Raw genomic sequence first — 25713 nt, forward strand, 5'->3', positions numbered from 1 at the left:
TGATGTGACTGGAAAAAGGGAAGAGAGGAGCTGGGCGCAGCCTGGTTGGTGTCTTCTCCCGCCCCCGCTTGGTGCAATGCTCTACCCAGGGAGGCCCACCTGACTCCATCATGCTCAGTTTATAGTCCCTAAATTTAGATACTTTTGTCCCCAGGTTCTGGCTCATAACATTGGACTGTTTTGAAATTTAATTTATATTATAAGTTTTATTTATGATTTTCAGTTGTATACAATTCAACAATAGCTTAATAGTAGTTCTAACATTTCAAACCTCGACTTACTTCCTCCTCTTTCTGCGATTCCTTAAATTTATTTTCATCATTCCCTGCATATTTTATCTTAATTTATTCTTTTATTCATCTACTTTGATATACATTTTTTGAAACTGCCAGTTATTACAATAATCCTGCCAGTGTCTTTATCTGTTTACAGTTTGCTTGTAAATATACAACAAACAATTTCCATTCCTTTATGAAAAGTTTATTATCTTGATTTTTATTATCTTGAAATTAGATTTCTGACCTTTTCATACATATTGATGGATGGGCACTTTTTGGTATTTGTGTATTTGGCTTGAGTGTTTCTTACACTATTCGTATTTTATGAACTGCATGTTGCTCTGAGGCATCTTTTGTGAAAAGTGATGAATAACTCCATTAATAGATTGATGTTGTAGCTCCCTGAGGTTGGACAGAGCCAGCAGGATCTGCCCCCTGCTCAAATGGCTGCCCAGCCTCTGTCTCAGAGAGAGATCCTCACCGTCCCTCCAGGTCTTCACTGATGAGCCACACTTTTAATTCCAGAGTTTCTCTGAATGTGTTCCTACTTCTTCTGCCCATAAGATCTATAAAGGCCCAGTGGTATCCCCACAGGCAGAGTGCCCTGATACTCTGGCCAGCTGCTTCTTAGCACGGCCGGTTATCCAGGGACAGTCCCTCTTCCAGTCCTCTTCACCTTTTGTCACACATTCAAGGGGTGACTCAGTTGCAAGAGAGCAGGTCAGTTGCAAGAGAGGGGATATTGGGAGCTCCTTTGGCCTCCTTCTCTTTCCTCTCATTTGCCTATGATGAGTAATTAGTGGTGGAGACAAGGCAAGACAGACTCTTGCTGTCCCTTTGCCCCTTTTGTATCACACCTATGCCACCTGTGGGGCTCAAGGCCATTAGTCATCCTTGGGGGACGGGCACCTGCCAAAGCTCTCAGCTGGGAAGTCTTTGGGAACAGGCTTCAGTGTCTGAATGTCCTCCCAGGTGTTCTTTTGATCCCTCACTGTACCTGTGAGATGCTCACCCACACAGCCTCACCAGTGAGACCAATTATCGTTGAATCTTTCTCACACTCACCTGTGTGGGAATGTTTTCCTTGCTCAGTTCATAGGAACACCAGTGCTCAAAGTGTCACCTTTCAGGTTCTCAACCAAATGTAAGCATTTTCTCCTGGCTAGGGCTGGCTGGCAGGTTTGAGATAAGGCTTGTATTGTGGGAGAGCCAGGTGGAATGGGAAGAGTGTCACAAGGCGAATTGATGGAGGTGTGCAGGCACTCAGGTGATTGAAGCATGGGGTGTTTGTGTAGCACTGCCTGTTTCAGTAGGCAGCTTCCAAACTTGAATGCAGTGGGGGGGGGATAAACAGTGTAATCTGAAGGTGGCTGTGTTCTCTATTTGAAGAGCACCAGAGAGTCAAGTTTAAAGATGAAGAAGCTTTGAGGGGGGGACATGCCACCTGGGCAGCAGACTGAGGGTGCTCACATGGCTACAGACTTCCCCGTTATGCTGAGATGTAGTTTTATTTAAATGGCAGCAATTGTTTCTAAATTTGCATCTGTACATTTAAACTAGTGTATGCACATTTTATGCAGATCTGTGTCCTCTTTCTTTGGGGTGATGCATTTACTTTCCTGTCTGTTTTGGTGACCCATAAGTGGACCACCCCTCTGTTATCCTTTAATTCAGTGGTTTCCAAAGTGAGCAGTACCACTCCCTGGGGGGCATTGAGATTACCTAGGGGGACACCAAGAGGCAATGGGATGACAGGCTTTGGAAAGCTGGTATCACCGGATCAAGTTCATCAATTTTGTTGACTTAATTAAACCAGCAGTTTAATTAGATTTTGAATAAGTGTGCAATTGTTACTGTTCTGAAAGTCACTGTGTTATTACCTTCCTTAGTGGATCATGCAAACAGCTTTTCTTAATACTGCTTTTTATAGGGTAAGGTAGGGGGCACTGGGGATGAGTTTGTGGAACCAAGGGCGGCAGCCTGAAAAGGTTTGGAAATCACTGCTCTAGTTTATTAAAGAGGAATTTACATTCCTGCATTGTGGTCCCTTCCAACTCTACAGTTCCATGATTCTATGAATTTCCAAACTCCCATAGCCTCTCAGCTATCAAAGGAGCAGCAGAGGCGCCTCCTTTCTCAGCCATGGTCCACAGAGCTGCAGGGAGATGGCTGTTGCCCACGGCTGGCTGGGAACAAACTGTGTGGCTCTTGGAGCCACGTGTGGGCTGAAGTTGGGAAGCTGCTCCGGGTTCCCTTGGCAGGGCCGGAGCACCAGCCGCCCTCACCTACGCCAGGCCTGTGTTGCCACCCAGGAGGGAGAGCAGGGCTGGGAGAACGTTTCAGCCTTTTAGTGAAGCAGGAGCAGGAACGGGCTGGAACTTGTCCAGTGGCAAACAATCAGGCACAGGCTTGCTTGAAACACACAGAACAGGCTGTGCTGCAGAGCTGGAGTCGTGCAACAGGGAAGGTCACCCAAGGTCAGCTGGGTTGGGCTTCGCAATCCAGCACCGAGGCTGTTTCCCAGACTCTGCAGGCAAGCTCCCAGGGAGAGTCCCTGTGATGGGTGCCACACCCAGGTGCTCTGCCTTTCCCTCCCTTCTGCTGAAGCTACGCAGACCTCGCCAGCCTCCCCAGCCCTTCCTCTAGGCGTCCAGAGCATGGTAACTCTGGCTTACGCTCCAAAATGAGAGGTCCTGGGGCTGAAAGCTGTGCCCTGGAGGCCTCAGCTGTGTGCCTGTTCAAATGGAGTTGGGTGCCAGTGCCCCACAAGGAGTTGGGCCAAGAATGGCAATGGGTGACTCCCAGGGTTCCCCCCCCAACTCAATAGGGTCCTATCCTGCACTGCAGCTGAATCATCCAGCAGTTTCAGGTACCCTCAGGCAGAGGTGAGTCATTTCCTGTTAGTTAGCAAGAGCCCTGACTGGAAGCCACCTGCAGGAGGGTCTTTCCCCCAGAGTCAGGTACCACCTCTTTGCTCCGAAGCGGAAGGGGAAAGGAGCACAGGCAGAGTCATCCCAGGTGTGGAGGTGGAAGGGAATTTTGAGCAGCAGCCATCTCTGCCTTGGGGAGTCATTCCTCTTCTGTCCCTCACCCCCCCCATATAAAACTCCATCATACATGCAAGAGGGAACCAGTAAGCCAGTTGTGGAGATTTTGGCATGTGCCACACAACAGCCTCTGGGAATGTTGCCTTGCCCAAGGCTGTTGTGGAGACGACGACACCACGAGCGCCACCAGGAACCATAGAACTGTAGAGTTGGAAGGGACTCTGAGCACCATCTATTTCAATCCTCTGCAGTGCAGAAATATGCAGCTGTCCCATATGGGGATCAAACCTGCAACCTTGCCATTACTGTATTAGCACAGAGGTGGACATGAGAGAAAAGTAACTGCAAAACCTGTAGTGGGTAGAAAAGACTGGGAGCAAATAACTCCTTTTGATGATCTGAAAAGGCTGGACTCCTGTCTTCTGCCTTACTGCTTGAGTGGATTATTGAAACTCATTCACCTTTTCTGTATTTGTGTGTGGCCAAATCCCTGAGCAAAATGCTGCTCTTGGGCATTCTGCAATACTGAATGTTGTTTGCAACACTCAAATGCCTTTTTGGAGTGTTCTGACCTGTTATGTCTACCTTGAGCTTTGTTGAATGAACTTTATTACGGTCACAGACCAGGATAGCCTTGAGCTTTGTTTTGACAAATGAAGTTGCAGGAGAGACATGCTTGATAAGTTGTTGAAATGTGGCAGCGCTTTTGTTCTCTGCTTGCTGAGGGGGCAGGACTGCTTGGGACATTGGGGTTCAACCTGCCACTCATAGGCCATCTCTCTTTTCTTATCTCCTTCCCCCCAGGCTCCCCCCTCCGGCTCTTGACCCGCTTTGAAGAGCCTGGAATCACCAACTACACCACGATGATGCTGAGCCCAGATGGGGGCACCTTGTACGCAGGTGCCCGTGAGAGGCTCCTTGCCCTCAACACCACCTCCTTCTCTCCTGGGCCACAGCACCAAAAAGTAAGTGCAGGGTGCCCACTGGCCACTTTAGAGCCCCTCAGTTCAGATGTGCAGTGGAAATATACAGGAAGGACATCACTGGCTGATGGACGGACTGGCTGGTTGTTTCTGTTGTACCTCCCGGTCTGATGGGACCAACAAGTCTCTACTCACCCTGGAAGCAGTTTGGGCTGCAGTCAAAGAGCCAGTCCTCAACACTGGCAGCAGAGGCTGCCTCTCCTTTCCCCTCTGAGGGTTCCTAGCCTGGGAGGGTTCCAAACCGTTGCCACACACAACTTCACTCTTTGGGTTCAGGCACAGAAACTGGCAACCTGAGGATCTTGGAGCCTGTGGTCTTTCTAAAAGCAAGCTGCTTCAGCCTTTGATTTGGAAATGCTGGTCAGCACCCCATGGCCTTCCAGGTGCCAAAGGAGGGCTGGGCAGCAGCTGCTGCTGCTTCCCTTGGCCCTGCCCCATGCCAGTCACTCTAGATGCCAGGGTCCTGCTCTTGGCATAATATTTGGGCCACTTTAGGAGAATGCTGGGGTTTTCCATTTAATGCATCTGCAGCCCTGGCACTGGGCATCACTGGGCTGGCCCCCCTTGCAGTGGGTGAGCTGCCTTTTGGGGCAGGATACTGCCACAGATGAGGTTCACTGAGAGGCCCCAGAAAGTACCAGTGGGGAAATCAAGGGTCCATTGGGAATGGGGCAAGAGGGGCACTGCTGGGGCTCACAGCCTGCCAAGGATGGCTCTGAAATGCCATTCTAGAAACCGCCCTAGAGGGAGGCAAGGGGAGTGCCTGGACTGAGCCCCCTGGTCACCGCCTCTCTTCCTGTCTTGCAGTTGCTGTGGGGGGCTGAGGAGGTGAAGAAGCGTCAGTGTGTCTTCAAGGGCAAAGACCCCCAGGTGAGTGCCAGGGATGTGACTCCCCCCTCCCTACCAGAAGTAGGTCTGCCATTCCTGTGCCCGTGGGGCTTCTTCTGCCCCTTGGATTGGGCTGTGACCCGCTCAAGGCATCCCCTCCATTGCTGGGGGGCATTTTGAGTTAGACGGAGCTCAAAGCTTTCCTCTTCTGTCCCTTGCAGAGAGACTGTCACAATTACATCAAGATCTTGCTGCAGCTGAACAGTACCCACCTGTACACCTGTGGGACCAGCGCCTTCAGCCCCACCTGCACCTACATTGTGAGTAAGCTTGTGGGGGGAGGGACACCTTGCTGCCAGTATGGGACCCCTCGCCTTGGAGAATCAGAACTATCAGATTGGGCCAACCAGCTCAGCTTTCACCAGCCCGGCGCGCTCTAGGTATTTCAAACTACAACTCCCAGAAGCCCAACCAGTGCGGCAATTCCCCCATCAACCCCTGTGTTACATGCAAGCTGGGGCTGATGGGGGTGGTAGTCCAAAGCATGTGGAGGGCACCAGGTTGGCAGAGGCTGAGCTATCTCAAGAGAGACTCCCATGCACCCTTCAGCAGGATCAAAGAAATGCCCTTTGGAGATGTTTGTCCTGCCAGGAGTTTCCACCACCTCCCTGGGCAGCCTGGCCCAGTCCTGTATGGACCTTCTTGCACTGGAACAAGCCCCATTCATGAGGAAGCCTCCAGCTGCCAGTTGTGGGCAGACCCTGGATAGAGTCCTGTTTTCTGGGAAGGAGCCACTGCTGTTTACTGCTGTAGCGTTGAAAACACAGCTCAGTGCTCTCACAGGCCAAGACCCTGGCAGGATTTGCACCTGGAGGCTGTGCAAGGGCCTTCTTGAAGGTCCTAGAGTTGGAGTCTACATGTTCGGGGAGCCCCAGCCCCTACTATTTGGCGTTAGTGGGAAGGGTTAGACTAGGTCTTGTCTCCTGGCCTGAGTCCCCACACATTTTTAAAAAACAGAAACGTTTTTGCTTCAACACCACCCCCAAATACATACTTCCTGGCATCTTCCTGACTGCACCATCCTCCCATTTAGAACATTCCAGAATTCAGCCTGAAGCGAGAGGCCTCCGGGAAGCTGTTGCTGGAGGACGGGAAAGGGCGCTGCCCCTTTGATCCTGCATACAGGTCCACGGCCATCATGGTTGGTAAGGAGATCCTGGGTTAAAGCCAGGGGCTGCATCCCTCCATTCCATGGAACCAAGGAGGGAAGGGCCTGGGCCACCCCCAGGACTGGAAGAGTCATAGAATCATAGACGGGGGGGTGGGACCCAAAGGGTCAACTAGTCCGGTCCCCTGCAATGCAGCAGGGAGAGGGGAGCCAGCCAAGTCTTTCTAAAGCATTGAAGAAGAGGAGACTATCCCTGGGTATCTGGTAAATGGCTCTGAGGGTCTCCCTGATGGGGATGCTTTCTGGCAGATGGAGAACTGTACGCGGGGACTGTGAGCAACTTCCAAGGCAACGAGCCAACCATCCTGCGGAGTCACGGCAGTCGCCCGGCCATCAAGACCGAGAACTCGCTCAACTGGCTGCAAGGTGTGTGGGGTAGCATAAGAACATGAGAAAAGCCTTCTAGATCAGGCCCATCTAGTCAATCATCCAACCAGCGGCCCCAAAGGGAAACCCTGCCAACAGGATCCGAGCACAAGAGGCCTCTCCCCTCCCGCGGTTTCCACCAGCTGGTATTCAGAAGCATGGCTGGCTCTGACTGTGGATGCAGAGCTGAGCCTTGTGGCTAGTAGGCATCCATAGTCCTCTCCTTCGTGGAGATGGGTGAGCAGGGAAGCTGTGCTGCTCAGTGAGATGACTGGGGAGCATGTTTATTGCCTCGGACATCAAGACCTTCACTGGCCCTTCCCATGGTCTTGGGGGCAGGAGTGAATTCGCAAGAGCCTTCTTCAAGTCAAGGTGTTCTTCCACCGGCTAGACTCTCTGCAGCTCTGGTTTGGACTCGCCCTTGGGACGGGGGCGCTCCAAGCCTCTTCCCTGGATCCAGATCCATGGGATTAGGGAGCAACTGCAGAAAGGCCTGCCTCTGCCATCAGGAGGGCTGCAGCTCAGCAGCAGAGCATCTGCCTTGCATGCAGAAAGTCCCAGGTTCAGTCCCCAATGGCATCTCCAGGTAGGGGTCAGAGAGACTCCTGCCTGAAACCCTGGAAAGCTGCTGCCAGCCAGTGTAGGTAATGCTGAGCAAGATGGACCAATGGTCTGTCTCATATAAGGCAGCTTCCTATGTTCCTATGTGCCACAGATCCCTTCTTTGTGGGCTCAGCCTACCTGCGAGAGAGCCACCCGCCCAGCAGCCCCCAGGGGGACGACGACAAGATCTACTTCTTCTTCAGCGAAAGTGGCAAGGAGTTTGACTTCTTTGAAGACACTGTTGTGTCACGCATTGCCCGTGTGTGCAAGGTGAGGAGGGCTTCGTTTGTTTGGGAACTGGGATGTTTTTCCCCCCTTTCCCTTTTTGCAAAAGTTTGGAGAAGGTGGAAACCTCCCTTTCTGTTGAGCCAGGGCCAGCCCAAGACATTTTGCTGCCTGAGCCAGAGCAGTAAATGGTCCTTCCCTGCCCGCTTAAGTCAAGGTTCATTGTGCCCAAGGCTGGCCGAGTTATTTTGGCGCCTGAGGCAGGAGATTCTACAAGCGCGTCTCCCTGGGAGAAGAATGGTCATAAACTAATAAACTAGCAATATGCTGCTGCCCTTGATGGTTCTCTGGGCCTGCAGCGTCCCCTGGTGCCCATCTCTTGCTCTCTCATGCCTTCTCTTGGCACCAGCAGGAACAGCAAGGGGCAGCTGGGAGGAGCTCCCAGCTGGGTTCAGCGTGGAAGGAGAGCTTAAAAAAATATTAAAAAGCCACCTTTCTGTCCCAGGTGGAGAACTCGATTTTTATGTTTCGACCAGTTCCTCCAAGTTTTATTGAAGCAAAGTTTTATTGCATTTAAATCCCACCTCTTTTTCCCTGGAGCTCAAGGTGGCTTATATGCTGCCTCTTCATTTAATCCCCACAACCACCCTGTAAAGTAGGCTAGGCTGAGAGATTGTGATGGGCCCAAGGTTACCCAGTAAGCTTCGTGGCCAAGTGTGGATTTTGAACCCTGGTCTCCAGACACTCTAACCCAGGAGTCCGACACTCTAACCCAGGAGTCAGCAAACTCTTTCAGCAGGGGGCCAGTCCCTCAGACCTTGTGGGGGGCCGGACTATATATTTTTTTAAAAAATTAACGAATTCCTGTGCCCCACAAATAACCCAGAGATGCATTTTAAATAAAAGCACACATTCTACTCATGTAAAACCACGCTGATTCCCAGAGTGTCTGCGGGCCGGATTTAAAAGGCGATTGGGTCGGCCCCGGCCCCCGGGCCTTAATTTGCCTACCCATGCTCTAACCACTACACCATCCTTTACTGCAAGTATAATCCCAGACTGTCTTACAAATAAAAGTGAACCCAGTTACACCCTCAAAGGACTCCAAATAGGCTGCCAGGGAAAATTCTTCTGGGCATCCTGGGCCTCTGCTCTGTAACATAATACAACTTGGGACCAAACTAGACGTGAGCATCTGGGATGCAGGGACTTGCCTCCTCCCATTGGGGTGGGGAGGGAGGGGAGGGAAGTACAATTTGCATCTAGCTACATCTCATTTGGCCCCAAGTCTAACCGTCTTCCACCAAGCTTGTCTCAAGTCCAAAATTAAAAGCCCATTAGATGTCCTTCCTGCCACACTGTTGCTTCTCTAGGCCCGGCTCTTGCAACTTGGCATGACAGCACCACCCCTCACCCCTCCCTCCCTTCCTTTCTCTCCCTGCCAGGGCGACGTTGGGGGTGAGCGGGTTCTCCAGAGGCGGTGGACGACCTTCCTGAAGGCCCAGCTGCTGTGCTCACACCCTGAGGACGGCTTCCCCTTCAACGTGCTGCAGGACATGTTTGTGCTCACCCCAGGCGAGAACTTGGCAGAGACCGTCTTCTACGGGGTCTTCACCTCTCAGTGGTGAGCAGTGAGAGGAGGCTGCCTCTCTGGGCTGCCAGGTTCCCTTGGTAGAGGGTGCTTGGTGCATGCCCCATTACTTCTGCATGCCTGTGGGTGTTTGACTGCCCCATTTATATATTTATTGTCAATTAATTTTTATTCATTTTTCAAATGTGTAACACATCAATGCCAAACTAAAACTAATACATTTCCCCCCAAAAAAACTGGCTTTGCACTCTCTCAGATATTTCCACTTCTTACCCTTTTACATGCTGCTTATTTTATAGATTTATCTCTAATTAACACCTATTTTTCTTTAGCAAATTCCTCATCCCTCAGCTGTGCATTTACCAGCTCCTGCATATAGATCAAACAAAATTATATCAAATGACAAGTGAGGTTATAGTCGTTTAAATCTGTCATTCTTCTTTCTCGACTGTCCCATCCTTGACCCTCCTTCTCCTTCCTCCTCTCTCCCAGGGACAGGAAGGGCGCTGGGGGCGCTGCAGTCTGTGCCTTCTCCATGGCGGATGTGGAGGAAGCCTTCAGTGGGCTGTACAAGGAAGTCAACCGGGAGACCCAACAGTGGTACACGGACACCCACCCTGTGCCGGAGCCCCGGCCTGGAGCGGTATGTCCATCACCCAGCAACCAGCTCCATGGGCTTGGGGGCGGGAAGGCCTTGGGACTGATGCTGGTGGGTCTGCCTGCCCTCCACCTTGAAGGCTACCAGGCTGCCTTTGGCTTTTGCCTGAGATCCTGCAGAGGGTAGGGGCTGCCACAGTCCAGTGCTGGACAACTTAAGCTGCTGCTGCTGCCATGCACCCCTTCACTTCAAGATGGCTCTTTCCTTTTAATCCCCCTGCCCACAGTGCATTAACAGCCAGGCCCGGCGGATGAAGATCACCTCCTCACTCCAGATGCCTGACCGGGTGCTCAACTACCTTAAGGACCACTTCCTGATGAGCAGCCCCATTCGGAGCCAGCCACTCTTCCTCCTGCAGGGTCATGCCCGCTACCAGCAGATCAGCGTCCAGCGTGTCGAAGGCCTGCACCGGGCCTACGATGTCTTGTTCTTGGGCACAGGTGGGTGGTGGCAGCGGCGGCTGGGAGGAGGGAGGCAGCGGGAGGCCCTCTGGCAGTGGCTGGAAGGATGGACCCTCCAAGGTGCTAGCTGCCTCTTACCTGCACTTCCTGGATATAATACTGTATTTTTTGCTCTATAAGACTCACTTTTTCCCTCCTAAAAAGTAAGGGGAAATGTGTGTGCGTCTTATGGAGCAAATGCAGGCTGCGCAGCTATCCCAGAAGCCAGAACAGCAAGAGGGATCGCTACTTTCGCTGCACAGCAATCCCTCTTGTTGTTCTGGCTTCTGAGATTCATAATATTTTTTTTCTTGTTTTCCTCCTCCAAAAACTAGGTGAGTCTTATGGTCTGGTGCGTCATAGAGCGGAAAATACGTATATCCTTATTTTATATATACACACACACACACACATACACTCTGTCCATCTGGCTGGGTTTCCCCAGCCACTCTGGGTGGCTTGCAACACATAAAAATTGTAAAACACCAGACATTAACATTTCCCGATACAAGGCTGCCTTCAGATGTCTTCTAGAAGTCAGATAGTTGTTTATTTCCTTGGCATCTGATGGGAGGGCGTTCCACAGGGCGGGCTCCACTACCGAGAAGGTCCTCTGCCCTCCATGGCTACCAGCCACAATGGGTATGTACTGCTTCCCCGGTCAGAGGCAGCAATGCTTCTGCACGCCAGTGGCTGGAAACCGTAGGAGGGGAGAGGGCTCTTGTGCTCAGGTCCTGCTTGTGGGTTTCCCGCAATGGGTATCTGGTTGGCTGCTGTGAACACAGCAGGCCGGGGTGGATAGGCCATTGGCTTGATCCTGCAGGTCTCTCCATATGTTCCTCCTCTCAACCGGCTTAGATCTTCTCTTGGAAACTTGCTCCAAGCGTCCTTAGAGAGGAGGCATCCTGCAGAGAGCACGGCTGCATCCTGAGTACTCTTTGGAGGCGCCCCAGGCTGCCCTCTTTCTTGACATTCAGTTCTATCTTGCCTATCATGGAACCCAAGGGAGCAGGCACCTGGCTTTCAGGAGGTCCCCCACCTGACCTGACCAGGCTTGGGCCTGCTTATCTTCAGCAAGGTGGTGGTAGTGACCTCCTCCACCTTCTCCATTGCCTGCGCTGCTGTGGCTGCCCTGTGGTGGGTGGGAGAGACCTGCTTAGGGAAGTTTTTAATGTTTGATGTTTTATTGTATTTTTAATATTTTGTTGGAAGCTGCCCAGAGTGGCTGGGGAAATAATACATTATTATTATTATTATTATTATTATTATTATTATTATTATTATTATTAAACTCCAAGTTTCTCATTCTATAGGTGGCTTCTTTGTTCTTGCTGCTGCCTTCAGAATTTTCCCTGTTTCAATTTGTCCTGTGTGTTGCGATTCTTTAAGACACCTAGTGAGGGGTCTGGATCAGGCCCAAAAAGGTGGGGGAGGAATTAGAGACTATGCTGAATTTAAAAGTGGGAGAGGTCAGTGGGAGAGTGTTGCAGAGTGAGGCACATCTTATCTTAAAGGCTGTTGACGGGATAGCCCAGGGTTTCCCAAACTTTGGTCTCCAGCTGTTTTTTGGACTACAACTCCCATCATCCCTAGCTAACAGGACCAGCGGTCAGGGGTGATGGGAATTGTAGTCCAAAAGCAGCTGGAGACCCAAGTTTGGGAAACCTTGGTCTAGCCCAACCTAAGGCCATCCTGGCCACAAAGGGGAGTCTGTGCCGTTTCCACTTACTCAGAATAGCAGGCAGGAAACATGCCCAACAACAGGAGAGAGAGAGAGACCAGGCCGTCGGGTGTCTGGGAAGGCTGTTGGCCACTCTTGGTTGGGACCTCCAGACTTCAGACATGCAGGTTTTGGTTCTCTGTGGCTGGCCCTGGACAGGTAAGGAGGGAAGGGATGGAGCTCTTCTGTGGGGGACTGGCCGGCAGGTGGGAGACAGCTGTTTGCCCTGGCCCTCATCGCTGGGCTCCCCTTTCTGCTTGCAGATGACGGCTGGCTGCACAAGGCCGTGGTGATGGAGCAGCAGGTCCAGATCATTGAAGAGATCCAGCTCTTCCCTGCTGGGCAGCCTGTCCTCAAGCTGCTTCTGGACCCTGCCCAGGTAAGACAGAGGGGCATCCTGGGAAACTCCCGCCAGCATCCTCATCAGAAGAGGGAAGTCGTCTACACGAGAGAGAGAAGTGGCCAGTTTGGGGATTGTGTGCCTTCCAAGAGGACTCAGCCCTGAGCTTCAAAGCAGGGTTCCCTCCTCAGTGGCTGCTGTAGATCCACCCTTGCCTTGATCTGCGTGGGCACCTGGGGTCTCTGGAGGGAAAGGTGTGTCATATCTTTCCTCCACTCCTTCCCAGAAACATTGCTCTGTGCTAGCCTGGACTCAGGCAGATACTTCTGAACCAGCAGGGACCCCCTTAGCTAGGCACAGTGGGCAGGACAAGGGCTGGCTTGGAGAGCTTCTGTTGCCTGGTGGCCAGCTGCTCTGCCCACAGGGGTCAGGTGCTGCATGACTGGCTTGTGGCCGCTGGAGACCCTCTGACAGGTGACCTGCAGGGGGCACGGTGGGTCTGCTCTGTGGAACGAGCCTGACTTAGCTCCTCCCCGCAGGGCCTCCTTTATGCTGCCTCCTACACTGCGCTCGTCCAAGTGCCGCTCTCCAACTGCAGCATGTACCGGACCTGTGCCGAATGCATCCTGTCTCGGGACCCCTTCTGCAGCTGGAGCGGAGGGGCCTGCATTCCGCTTCTCCCAGACCGCTCATGGCCCCATACAGGGTGAGTGCTTCTTCCACCAGGCCTAAGTGGGGATGCCCACCTCCTTCCTCCCCCTCCCCCTCAACCCATGGGTGGCCTCTGCCCCCTCCCTCCTTGCCTCTCCCTTCACCATTGCTGCCTCTCTCACCAGGCCCAGCTGGCTTCAGGACATCGAAGGGGCTGATGCCACCCAGCTTTGCCAGACGGGCAATGGGCAGCCCAGCCGCTCAGCCACAGGTAAAGACCAAAGCTGGGGTGGGGGCTTTGAGAACTCTGGGAACAAAAGAGGGAAAATGAGATGAGGGGTTACAGGCACTCTCTTTCTGGCTCTGTCCTGCCTGCTGCCCTAGAGTCTCTCTGGCAACTTATTTATTTATCACATTTATATTCCACCTTTCCCTCAAGCAGCTCAAGGTGGCATACATTTTTCTGTTCCCCGCAATTTTATCCTCAGGACAACAACCCTGTGAGGTAGATTAGGCTGAGATACAGTGACTGGCCAGTGAATTTGATGGGGTGAGGGGATTTGAACGCTGGTCTCCCAGGCCCCAGTCCGACACCGCACTGGGTCTCCTGGGCTCGGCTGCCTGGCAGCCTCCCTGTGGCACCCAGGGCCTGACTGGTGGGTGTCCCTTCTCTCCCCACTGCAGAAGAGCCCCCGTGCCAGGCAGTGGTGATCTTGGGCTCCAGCGCTGTGCAGACGCTCCCTTGCCCGCAGCTCTCCAACCTGGCTTCTCGGCACTGGCTGCACAATGGGGTTGCCATCAACACCTCGGCTGTCCTGGTGCTTCCCGAAGGGGAGCTGGTGCTGATGGGCAGCCCAGCCCAGGCAGGACGCTATGACTGCTGGTCGCAGGAGGGCGGCTTCCGGCAGCTGATGGCCAGTTACTGCGTGCGGGTCGAGCCCACACTTGGAGCCCGGATCGTGCCCCTCCAGAACCCCCTGGAGACCATCAGCACCTCCAGGAGCGTCTCAGCGGCGGCCGCGGGGAGCAGCATGTCAGCTCTGCTGGAGGGCAAGACCTACTGGACGGAGTTCCTGGTGATGTGTGTGGCCTTTGCCGTCACCGTGACGCTCCTGACCCTCTTTGTGCTGCACCGGCACCGCAACGCCGTGAAGACCTTCCTCAAGCAGGGCAAGTGCACCAGCGCCCATCCCAAGAAACCCCGCAAGATGGGGCTTCCCGCAGAGAACTTGCCCCTCAACGGGGCCCATACGCCCAGTGCCATCCTAGACCACAAGGGCTACCAGGCCCTCCACGACAGCCACGCGGCCAACACGCCTCTGCATGCCGCTCCGGCGGCGCAGCCCAGCGTGGCCTTCTCGGAGTCCGACCGACGCCCGCTCAGCGTCCACGAAAGCGTCGTGGAGGTGTTGACTCCCGCCCAGCGGCCGCGTGTGCGCCTCGGCTCCGAGATCCGGGACTCGGTCGTATGAGCCGCATTGTTGTATCCACAGACCCTGCTGTGCTGAGCCTTCCGAGGAACCAGGAGCTCCTGGTGCCCCCACCCAAACCAGAACTGCCCTACGGACTGTGAACGGACAGAAGAGGCCCTGCAGTGTTGGGCACTTGGGCCGCGTCCTCTCGCCCTGCGCTGGGGCACCTGTGTGTCTCTGCGCTGCCCTGGACTCCTTGCAAACAGTGGCCGGAACCTGCAGAGAGCAGAGCGGGCACTCCTAAGCCTTGAGGAGCAGGGGTGGCCTGCTCCCCAGCTGCTGCAAGGATGCTCAGCTGGGCAGAAGGGGAGACACTTTGGCCCGGGCTGTCGTCCTAGGTCAGAGGAGCCAGACCCAAGCCCCACTGGGCTGGGGCAGGACGAGAGACTGCAAGGAGGCTGCAGAAGGAGGCCCTGTCCTTGGCCTGCCCAGTTCCTGCACTTCCTTCCAAAGAGAGCACCCTCTGGGCCAAGGAGTGGCACCTGCGAGCTCTCTCAATGGGGGGGTGTTGTGTTGTGTGCATGGGGTGGAGTCTGGCTTCTTGTGAACTCTGTGGGCTTAGGGGGAGAACCTGTTGAATGTTTAGGGTGTTTGCTTGGTGTGTGGAGGTGTGAGAGTGGGGCTCAGGTGCCATGTTGCGAGGGAGGGAGGGACACACGCCCACCAAACACAGATACCAGGCCTGCCCTTCTGACTCTTGCGCGCTCTAGGTTTGGCTGTCTGCCACTGTGAATTCTGCCTGGGCTCCAGCACAGAGCTGCCTCCTGCCCAGGCCAGGTATGTGGAAGGGCAGGCCCTGGCTTGGCCACTCGCAACAGCAGCCCCAGCGCACCCCCACGCTTCCCACAAGTGCACTTGCACAAGCCTTGTGTGTTGGTTGTGTTTATTTTTACATAAAAGTTGACGTCTCCTTTGACAACGGCTTGGGCCTGATCTCTCTCGACAGCCTTCTCACAGCAGCCAAGGCTCCCTGATCCCTGCCTCTCAACCCTCCCTGAAAGCCCTGGGGGTAGGGTGAGTGCTTTGGAGCCTCCAGGTCCCACCAGCATCCCTGTGTGCCCCTTGAAGCGCTGGGAGCTGTGGCACATACCTATGGGCAAAGCCTCAGCCTCTACCACCAGGGGAATCCGGGCAGAATGGCTGCCGCTGCTGCCCCTGTGGGCAAGGCAGCAATCCTCCCCACCCCCCATCTCTTTCTGGCTGCATGACTCGAAGTGGTTCCGAATGGGGCAAAGATCAAAGGGTAGAAGGAAACAGGTGGAAGGAGCAGGGGACAAGCCTTGTTGGAGGAGGCAGTAAAGGAGCTTGCTCCAGCAGCCTTTCCCACTCTTGTCACGAGGGGCAGATGCAGTCACTTCTCCTTGCACTCTGCCAACCTGGGCTTAGTCCTCTCTCCACTGAGGGGGTAAACAAAAGCAGGCCAGGGGACTTACAGGTGCCAGGTCCTGAGTTTTATTAGTAGCAGTGTAGAAACCAGATAAGATCACAACAGGTTTTGTAAAAAGAGGGTGGATATTTAAGGCTTTTGGAAACAGCCACCAGCCTCGGGATTGCAAGTGCGCCCCCCCAACCCCCCGCCAGCTCAAATAACTGGCCAGAAAATTCAGATCCAACACCCCAACCTGCCAATATCACAAGTGGGCTAGCAGTGTTGACTGTACTTGTCTTTGCGCCAACGGCTCTCCCAACAGCTGATCTCCAAGTGGGGAAGGTGAGAAGCTGGAAAGAGTTTGCAAAGGCGTGGGCAATCGTTAGGAGCTGCTGTCCGTTTCCCAGGGTGCGAAAGCCAGTCCAGGGCTCACAAAGAGACAGGCAGAGTTGGAGGCAGTCCCTGCTGCAGCAAAGGCACGGAGTCGGTGGGAATGTCAGTGTAGGTACAGCAGTGTCAGGGAACAATGATTGTCGTTGCCCAGGATAGAAACCTCCTTGGAGTGTGACTTCCCTGCTGCAGGCAAGAAGAGTCCAGTGCTCAGCACTCAGCCGGGGTCTTCCCTGTCCCAGGCTGCAGTGAAGCAAGAAGTCAGAGTACAGACCATGGCTCCCAGCAAGCCTTGCTCCACACCCATCTCCTCAAGAACAGTAGTGTGGGGGATGAGGCTCAAAGACACCCCACCCTGTCAAGAGCCTGGTTGCTGTCTGGACCTAGAGCTTGGGTGGGGTTGCAAGGCAGGATCTTCCCCTTGGCACAGCTGTCCTTGGGTGGCTAGAAAGAGGTGGTTTGTTCCCTCTGTAGAGAGATGGAGGCATCTTCCAGCAGGAGGGAGAAGTAGAGAGGAATCAGAGCACAATTTTGAAGGAACTGGGAGAGAAAAGGGAAGAGGAGGAATAATGAGTTTGATTTTGCAAACTTGGGACTGCAGGAGCTCGTAGGCAGAATACTCCCAGAGCAGGCTCCTGAAGCATTCACACATGCACATACCCCTGGCTGTGAGCTAGCTGGTCAACCAGGGAGCAAGGCCAACCCCAAGTGAAGCAAGGGAAGGGCAGAAGGTACCTGGTGAAGTCTGGAGAGCGGGAAATTATGTGCTGGAACTCGGAAAGATTGATGGTCCCGTCTTTGTCGATATCGGACTCCTCCAAGATCTGATGGAAACAAAGGAGCCTCGTGGGCCAAGAGCAGCAGCACTTCCCAGATTGGGCCGACCTTCCTCTTCACCCCACCCAGGGAGAGAGGTGAGAACTCGAACCCAGCTCCCCAGCAGCAGTAGCCCCACCTTGGCTGGTACTCACGTTCTGGATGAGCTGGTCCATCTCCATGGCACTCAGCCTGCTGTCCTCGCCTTCCCCTGTCAGGCAATTCACCAGGTTCTCCAAATCCTTCTTGTCAAGAGTTCCATCATCATCAAAATCTGGGGGTGCAGGAGGAGAACAGACCATTAGTTGGCACTTGCTGAGCTTACCAAACTTGCCTGCTCCCGGGGGTCCTTTTATTTTGAGGGGGGAGGCCTGCTTTGCTTCTAAGAAAGAAGCAGGCCACGTTCAGCAAAGCTCTGAGGGGTATTTTAGATTTCTCCACTGCTCTGCTTTTGAGAAGGGGCAAATGGATACTGTAAGGGATAGCAGGGGGGCGGGGGGAGAAGCAGCCCTGCCGTGTAGGGCAGTCCTGGAGAACCAAGTTTGCAAAATCAAACTCAAAATCAAACCTGTGGCCCTCAATATGTTTCTGGGTAATCCCTCACCCACTGGCCGTGCTGGGATTCCAACCAAGTCTGAAGGAACATGGATTCTCATATATCCCTGGTGTGGGGATCAAAGAGGCGGAGACCACCTTCCTGCCTCCATAGAAATGACCACCTAGGCATCCCCAGGCAGGAGCCTAAGAAGAAACTGCTGCATCAGGCCAATGGCCCATCTTGTCCAGCATCCTGTTCTCACAGTGGCCAACCCGGTGCCCCAAACGGAAGCTCACAAGCAGGACCCAAGCACAAGAGCCCTCTCCCCTCTTGTGGCTTCCAGATACTGGCATTCAGAAGCATTACTCTGCCTGACCGTGGAGACATAATATACCATAATCACCTTAGTAGTGCTCCTTGGGGACTCAAAGGCCAGCCCAGGCTACTTCAAATTGAATTTGAAAATTGAATTGAAATTGAAATACTTTATTGTCACTTGTACAACTTATATACAGTGAGATTACACGAGCACCCCCCACTCAGCTCTCTTAGTCTTAGTTCCCCTCATTTACTGATGCACACCTACCAAACCCGAAAGTCAGTTGCCCTGTTGTTATCTTTTCATTCAGCAGCCTAACAGCCCACATATAGAAGCTGTTCTTTACCCTGTTGGTGCGACTAATCATGCTTCTATATCTTCTGCCTGAGGGCAGGAGATCAAGAAAGTGCTGGCCAGGGTGTGAATCATCCCTGAGAATTTTCCTCACTCTCCTGAGGCAACGTTATTCCGCTATTTCATCCAGTGGATTCACGGGGCAGCCCATAATATCTTGTGCTGTATTCACCACCCTCTGTAGGCACTTCCTATCATGATGTCAAACCAGCATACCACACCGTGATGCAGTATGAAAGGACACTTTCTATTGTTGACCGGTAGAAGGAGATCATCAGATGTTGATTGACATTGTTCTTCCACAAGACTCTGAGGAGATGGAGTCTCTGTTGGGCTTTCTTAACCACCTGGGTTGTATTTATTTTCCAAGTAAGGTCTTCACTGATATAAACTCCTAGGAATTTAAAGGAAGAGACTCTCTCCACACAGCCCTCCCCGATGTACAGTGGGGCTAGTTCTCCTCTCTTCCTCTGAAAGTCCAACACCATCTCCTTTGTCTTGCTGATATTAAGGTGCAAGTTGTTCCCTAGGCACCATGTAGATATTTTTTGGACATCCCCTCTATACGCTGATTCGTCTCCACCTGTTATTAAACCCATTATGGTGGTGTCATCTGCAAACTTAATAATTGCAGTAGACGGGTCAGAAGGGTTTCCCATTGCTCCTCAAGTCCAGCAGTGCCCAGGCAAAGGAGATAAAAGCCACTTCCCAACTGACCCCTTCCAAACATGGGGTAAGCAAGGAGATATGCCACCTCCAGATGTAGAGAGGGTCCTTCACCCATGCCTGCTGATAGCCATCAATCCTTGAATTTTTCTAATCCTTTGACTAAGCTGCTGGGAAGCCAGCACCATCCTGTCTTGAGGCTATGAATCCCATAAGCTCCTTTTGCACACTGTGTGCCAATCTGTATCCCCGCGCGGCTCTTGCATTTCAGCTCTTTCAAAGAGAGTGCAGCTGCACTCTCGGCTCACAGAAAGTCTCCCAACAAAGTGCTTCCACTTTCTCTCTCGCAGACTAAGCCCCAACAAGGCTGGAACTCACCAAAGATGCGGAAGGCGTAATGTGATTTGATCTCTGGCGTTGCAGAGTCGCTGAAGACACTCAGCATGTCCAGAAAGTCCTCAAAGGACAGGCCGCCTTCCCTGTCATCCGTGGTAGAGAAGACATGGCAAATGCGGTGCCGGAAGGGGTTTGCCTGGAAGCACAAAGAGGGGAGGGGGGACAGTAAGGAGCTTCCTCCAGTGTGTTATCCAAAGCCAGTGCAGGTGGAAAGGAACAGAAGGCTAAACCCATACCAGCAAACTGGCCCTACAAATCGACCCATGGCAGGGATGGAGAAATGTGTTGGACCCTCCAAGTGACGCTGGATGCCCCCTGCCCCCAGTGATCATCTCCAGCCTACACAACCAATTATCAGAGATTAGATTTATTTGCAATACTTACATCCCCACTTTCATTATAAATGATTTCAGGACAGGTCCCAACAGTAAAAACTACATAAATCCAATCAAAAATTGGGACAAAAATCTACAGCTTATGGTATAGTACAAAGATCACTCCCCTCATGCTCCCGCTTCACTATATAGGCCTAAACTCAAAAGACCTAGAGGAAGGCACCAGCTGTGACTGTTCCACAACCAGGGTGCCACCCTGGCGATCAATGGGGTGGCAGATGTCGCAGCCAGATCGCCCTCACATCCTATAAAAACCTATTAGAACCGAAAGTTCCACACTGGTTGTCTCCATTAGAGGTTATGAGTGTAAAGAAAATAAATATGAGAGGTAATTGGATTACATATGGTGAATTGATAATCAAAGGAGGAAAATGGAAATTAAAACCATATGAACAAGTCAAAGAATATGTATATGACTGGTTGCACTATTTCCAGGTTAATGAAATGTTTAAAAAAGACATCAAAGAAAGTGGTTATGCAGAAAAAGATTCAAAGTTCCAGACAGACGTGATAAACAACAATTGTAAAATTTTGTCAAAAATGTATAAAATATTGTTGGAATGGAATACCAAAGATGAAGAAGTTAAATCGGTAATGATACAATGGGCTAGAGATTTTGGTTATAATATTCAGTTCGAGGACTGGGAAAAACTGTGGAAAGAGAATTTAAGATTTACTGCATGTACAGTACTTAAAGAAAATGTCATGAAAATGTTTTACAGATGGTATATTACACCGGTAAAATTATCAAAAATGTATAAGACGTGTAACAAATGTTGGAAATGTAAAGAAAAAGAAGGTACGTTTTATCACATGTGGTGGGAATGTAAGAAAGTGAAGGGTTTCTGGGAGATGATCTATAACGAAATGAAAAAGATGTTAAAGTATACATTTGTAAAGAAACCAGAGACCTTTCTTTTAGGAATTACAGGGAACGAAATTAGAAGAAAAGACTGTAAACTTTTTCAATATGCAGCCACAGCAGCAAGAATTCTACTGGCCCAAAAATGGAAACAAGAGGAAATACCGACAATAGAAGAATGGAGACTGAAGCTGACTGACTATGCAGAACTGGACAGATTAACCGGGAAAATTAGATATCTTCAAGACCAAAAGATCATCGAGGACTGGGGGAAATTTGTTGAGTATCTGAAAAGAACATGTGATGTGCAAACAACACTGGTGGGATTTCAAGAAGCACTGTGAAAGTCGAGATATATTGTTAAAAAGAAATAGGAGTGGGAGGGAAGTTTAATGGCAATATAAACAGAGGAATGCGTAAACTGAGAAGTAAATATGGATGATTGTCAGAGAAGCCGAAGGAAGTCTAAAAAGAACCAAATTTGTGAAAATTTGATAGAATTGTATATTTGTGTTGGAAAATAATAAAAATTATTTATTAAAAAAAACAACCAGGGTGCCACGACCGAGAAAGCCCTATCCTGAGTCCCAGCACCCAGGACCTTGTTTTGTGATGGTGCCCCCAAGATGGCCATCCTGGCAGATCTCAAATCACAGGCTGGACAATACAGGGAGGGATAAGACTGCCTTCAGAGGTGGGCTCTGGGCCCTTTAGGGCTCTACATATCAAAAACAAAACAATGAGTTGGGCTCACTAGCAAATAGATGGGATGTGCGGCCCAGCCACAGCTCTTGGATGCACCCAGCTGCAGTCTTCTGTACGGGTCACAGAACAATATACATGTATCCTGTACAGACCTTGCCCAGGGCCTCTCCTGAGAGGCAAACAGTGTTCCCCTCCCCTCCCAGCATACCCGCAGTTCAGGCAGCATCAAGATCTTGCTCTTGGGAATCCTTGTGGTGAAAGCCTGATCCCGGTCCTCCTTGGGCAGCAGTTCACTGAATCGCTTGTGGGCCCTGGAAAAGAAGACAGCGGGCAATGCCAGCCAAGTTCCTTCCTCCCTGGACGGATGCCCTGCCCAGCTGGCGCCAGCTTTCCATCAGCCCTGCAGCACCAGCTCCTCCTCTCTTTGGTGGGGGGGTGGGAGGGTGTTTTCCCTGTGCTGCACTATGCCTGGCAGTGCCCTCCCCATCCCACTTATCTACCCACACTCAGCTTGGGGAATTCCCCCTATCATCACCACATCCCTCCAGGTGAAGCTGCAGGTGCCTCTGAACCCTTGAGCAAAGTCCGCCTGTGAACCCAGGGCTGAGGCCAGGGTGAGGGGACTGGACCTTGGCATTCCCATGGGAGAGGGAGGGCCACGGCAGCTCAGTGATGGGACACCCAGTTCAACCCCTGCTGGTATCTCCAGCCCCTTCCTGTGCCAGTAGAAATGGCTTGGCTACCCTAAAATCATAGAAATGCAGAGCAGAGTGGAAAGGGACACCAAGGGTCATCTACTCCAACCCCCTGCAATGCTCTTGGGAGTCAGGCAAGCTTGCTCAGCTTGCTCAGCAATGGCAGGGTCGTTGGGAAGCCTGTCTCCCCACTGCTCACATCCAGGCACCCTAGAAAGAGCCTCACGAAGGAGGGGGGGATATACTCACAGCAGGATCTCTTGCTTGGTCAAAAAGGTCAGCTCCTAGGAAAGCGAGACAGGGCGGAAAGGAGGGAGAGAAGGTTAGTCTGCTGGAGAAGAGGGAGGGGTGGAGGGGTCCCATCATGCCCCCCTCACCAGTCTGCCCCGCGCCCTGGGGCTGCCCTCCAGACGTGGCTGGACTCCTCCTCCTCCCAGAAGCCTGCACCATCCATGGGCAACTGGGATGGGCTGGAGTCCCGCCACATCTGGAGAGAAGCCCCCTGGAGGGGGGGCAAGTTGACTCCCACACACAACTACTGCCCCTCAGCTCCACCCCCACCCCGCCAAGCGAGAAAGGTTTGGAGAGCCCAGCGAAGGTAGGTCCCCTCCTCGGACGAAGGCGGCCCAGCGAGCTGCACAGCGAAGGGACAAGGCGGGAGAGGGTACCTGGTATTCCCCCAGGAGGTCTCGGGGTAAGCGGCTGCCGGAGGCCCCCATGGCGACGACGGTACAACTTGAGGCAAACTCCGGGAACTTCCTTGTCTCCTCCTCCTCCTCCCCACTCTCCTCGACGGGACGTCACTGTCGCCAGGCAACCACCCCGTAGCCCCGCCCATTCCGAAAGGAGGCAGGCGGAGCCCGGCATGGCCCGTTGCGGGGGGTGGGGGTGTCCCGGGATGCGTCGCTGCTGGCAGACTCCGAGGCATTCCCTCCTCCGCTCGCTGGCCGGCCGTATAGGACAGGATGGATGGAGGCCCCCTCTCCCACCGTTCCCCGCACCAGGCAAGCTCCGGCGGTCGGAGCCGTCGAGGGGGAATCACCAGCGATGGCATCCCGCGCTGTGGCCAAGCCGGTGATGGGCTTCCTTCCCCAGATCAGTCGACGCTGCTGCCAGTCCCGCCCGACGACCGCGACTAAGGAAGCGCCGCCCGGGACGCGGCCACGTGGCCCACCGGCAGTTCGACGTGAGCAGCACAGCGGCGGCAGGTGAGGAAGAAGAGCGAGGGATCCGGCCGGACTTCGTCTGCGGGCCCAGGAGAGGTAGGAGCGGGCCGGGCTGTGTTGCTTGTGGGGCAGCGGGGAGACTGCAGTCTGAGCCCTGGGCGGCGTCCCCTCCTGGCGATGCTGCTGCGGATCCCCAGGCGGCGGCCCTCTGGACGCGACCCGGAGCACGCCGGGCTTTTTCGCCAACCGAGGCTGGGGCTGGCGAGCCCCCTGTGCGTTAGGGAGCCCGAGGGGGACGCCATGGTCGAGGAGTGGAGGTCACCCACTGGCGCTGCCCAGACTCCCAGCACGAGGAGCTCCCCCCATTTCTTGTGCTTTCAGGAAATGTACAGCCCAGCAGGGCAGCAATGGGGTCGGGAGTTTTATCCTTCACACTGACCCAGTAAGCATAACTGTCAACTTTTACCTTGCGAGGAATCCTATTCGGAATAAGGGAATTTCCCTTAAAAAAAGGAAAACGTTGACAGCTATGCCCAGTAAGTCTGCCTTTGCCATCCTGGTGCCTCCATTTGTTTTTGACTACAACTCCCATCAGCCCCCAAACATCTGGAGGGCACCAGGTTGGCGTTTGCAAAGGAAGAGCTGGTGGTGCCAGCCTCAGACTCCTCTTCCACATATGTTTGGCCTCCCAATCCAGAGCTGAGTTACCCAGCCGAACTGCAGGCACTGAAAGCAACCAAGAACAACTCTCTGGGGCTTCATTGTGGCTCTCTCTAATGTGGGCTCTTCCGTCTTTCTTAGTTCTATTTCAGAGCAGCAGAGGAGCCTCTGGTTGCCTCCACCCTAACCATGGAGCTTGGCCCCACCAGCCATGAACCTCTGAGACCCCAATCTCAGAAGGGCTCCGATCTCTCCCCTGCAGAGGTTTTTGCCTATGACGAGAGGGACTTTGTGCTGAGTGGAGTAGAGTGGCAGGAAAACAGAGGGAATCGTGGACCCCCTGGCCACACCATGTCCCGCTTTGACAGAGTTCTTCAGTCAGGCTGGAAGGACAGACAGAACCGGGGACTCTTCCGCTACTACTTGGAGGAGCTGCAGACCCGGATCCTGCCAGGGATGGTAGGATTTGTGGCCCAGCTGAACATCCAAAGGGGGTCAGAGAGAAGGAGACCCCAGGAGATCCAAAGCATCCAGCAGAGATTTGATCCCCAGCAGTTCAACTTCAGCAAGATCCAGCCTGAGGAGATTCTCTTTGGCATGTCCAGGGGCCAGACTTCCTCCAGGCCCTGCTTGGCAGGTGCTCAGATTCCGCCTGGCTCTGCCTTTGTCCTTGTAGTGATCAATGTCAGCCCTTTGGAGTTTGGGCACATCCTTCTTATCCCTGATCCCACACTCTCATTGCCACAGATCCTTACCCCACAGGTCGTCTGCTTTGGCCTGGATGCTGTCCTCCTCAGTGGCCACCCTGGCTTCCGTGTGGGTTTCAACAGCCTTGGGGCCTTTGCCTCGGTCAACCACTTGCACCTGCATGGCTTTTACTTGAACTGGGAGCTGCTGGTTGAATCAGCCCCCTGTGAGCCTCTCCTGCCCGAAGCAAACTTCTATCTGTTGCAGGAGGTCCCAGTTCCCTGCTTCGTCTTCTATAGTGAAGGGCAGCAGTTAGAGGAGCTGGCACAGCGTGTTTGCCAGGTCACCAACTATCTGGTAAAGAAGGAGATCGCTCACAACCTGTTCATAACCAGGGGTGCTAAACCAGAGGGGCCCGTCCACTCAGGAGCCCGACCTGGAATCCGGATCATAGTCTGGGCCAGGAAATCCTGTTTTGGTACCAAAGAAGAGTCTGCGTTCAATGTGGCTCTCTGCGAGTTGGCAGGGCACCTGCCCATCAAAACTGCCCAGGATTTTGAGAGTCTCACAGAAGCACTGGCCATTCACACCCTTCAGAAATGTCTCCTCCCAGACTCTCTGTTTTCCCAGCTCCAGTGTGAGCTGGTGGCCCTCCTCAAAGAGTGACGTCACAAGGATGGTTGTGCTTCTGGAAATTCTGCTAATGTGTGCCTGTTCAGTAAGGAGGGGAGAGAGACCTCGTTTACCCGCAAATGCCATGGTAGGAGGACATGCAAAATTGCTGGTCAATAAAGCATAAATTCAACTGAATTCCCGCCTTTGTTCTTTTGACTCACAAGCTGTAACACAATATTTGCTTTCCTTAAAGCGCTTACACGGAATCAGACCATTTAGCTCAGTATTGTCCACCCCAGGAGTTGCCAACATAGCCAATTAAGGGAATCATAGTCCACATCTAGGTGGGCACGATGCTCGTTACCCCGATCTACAATGTCAGGTGTGAGCTCTCTTAAGGCATCAGGTAGGAATCTTTCCCAGCCCCACTAGGAGATGCTGCCTGGACTTGGACTAGGAATACTGCTCTGCACTGTTTGGGTGCAAACTGAATATGTGTGATCCCTAAGCATTCCCAGTTAGAGCCCCTGTCAGTGTAGACAATACTGAGCCAGATGGACCAAGGATCTAATTTGGCACATCCTTAATTTGACAACTTCATATATAAACAAACTGTTGCAAAAAAGTAGGGTTGTAGACAATGCCATGCT

At 52.9% G+C, this 25713-nt stretch overlaps 3 protein-coding genes across 8 annotated transcripts in view; 2 read left to right on the forward strand and 1 right to left on the reverse strand.

Annotated features, from left to right (window-relative positions):
- Positions 1–15349, forward strand: part of SEMA4B (semaphorin 4B) — a 40117-nt gene extending 24768 nt beyond the window's left edge. For all 6 annotated transcript variants that reach the window (XM_083586393.1, XM_083586392.1, XM_083586391.1 and 3 more), the window contains 13 exons: positions 4130–4290; positions 5116–5178; positions 5358–5456; positions 6230–6341; positions 6614–6730; positions 7446–7603; positions 9004–9182; positions 9642–9792; positions 10034–10247; positions 12231–12346; positions 12847–13013; positions 13144–13229; positions 13643–15349. In XM_083586393.1, the coding sequence (XP_083442519.1) occupies positions 4130–4290; positions 5116–5178; positions 5358–5456; positions 6230–6341; positions 6614–6730; positions 7446–7603; positions 9004–9182; positions 9642–9792; positions 10034–10247; positions 12231–12346; positions 12847–13013; positions 13144–13229; positions 13643–14430 (2411 nt within the window). In that variant the 3' untranslated portion in view covers positions 14431–15349. The remainder of the gene's footprint in view (positions 1–4129; positions 4291–5115; positions 5179–5357; positions 5457–6229; positions 6342–6613; positions 6731–7445; positions 7604–9003; positions 9183–9641; positions 9793–10033; positions 10248–12230; positions 12347–12846; positions 13014–13143; positions 13230–13642) is intronic.
- Positions 15350–15866: 517 nt separating this feature from the next.
- Positions 15867–23194, reverse strand: CIB1 (calcium and integrin binding 1). The gene is made up of 7 exons (XM_083587097.1): positions 22604–23194; positions 22185–22219; positions 21449–21551; positions 19261–19414; positions 17161–17279; positions 16925–17013; positions 15867–16729 (listed from the first exon to the last, which is right to left on the reverse strand). The coding sequence occupies exons 1-7, from the start codon at positions 22652–22654 to the stop codon at positions 16708–16710; spliced, it is 573 nt and encodes a 190-aa protein (XP_083443223.1). The 5' UTR covers positions 22655–23194; the 3' UTR covers positions 15867–16707.
- Positions 23195–23235: 41 nt separating this feature from the next.
- Positions 23236–25258, forward strand: GDPGP1 (GDP-D-glucose phosphorylase 1). Its single transcript, XM_083587134.1, is given in 3 exon segments — positions 23236–23502; positions 23504–23543; positions 23903–25258. Coding segments are annotated over 3 exon segments (1476 nt in total). The 5' UTR covers positions 23236–23278; the 3' UTR covers positions 25115–25258.
- Positions 25259–25713: the final 455 nt, after the last annotated feature.

This window comes from Podarcis filfolensis, assembly GCF_964270895.1.
Source record: "Podarcis filfolensis genome assembly, chromosome: 14".
NCBI classification, from domain to species: Eukaryota; Metazoa; Chordata; class Lepidosauria; order Squamata; family Lacertidae; genus Podarcis; species Podarcis filfolensis.

Coding starts and splice junctions, on each gene's coding strand:
- CIB1 (XM_083587097.1), bottom strand. CDS start 22,654: ATGGGGGCCTCCGGCAGCCGCTTACCCCGAGACCTCCTGGGGGAATAC. Junction 21,552..22,184: donor ACCAAGCAAGAGATCCTGCT/GTGAGTATATCC, acceptor CTTCTTTTCCAG/GGCCCACAAGCGATTCAGTG. Junction 16,730..16,924: donor CGCTCTCCAGACTTCACCAG/GTACCTTCTGCC, acceptor TTTCTCTCCCAG/TTCCTTCAAAATTGTGCTCT.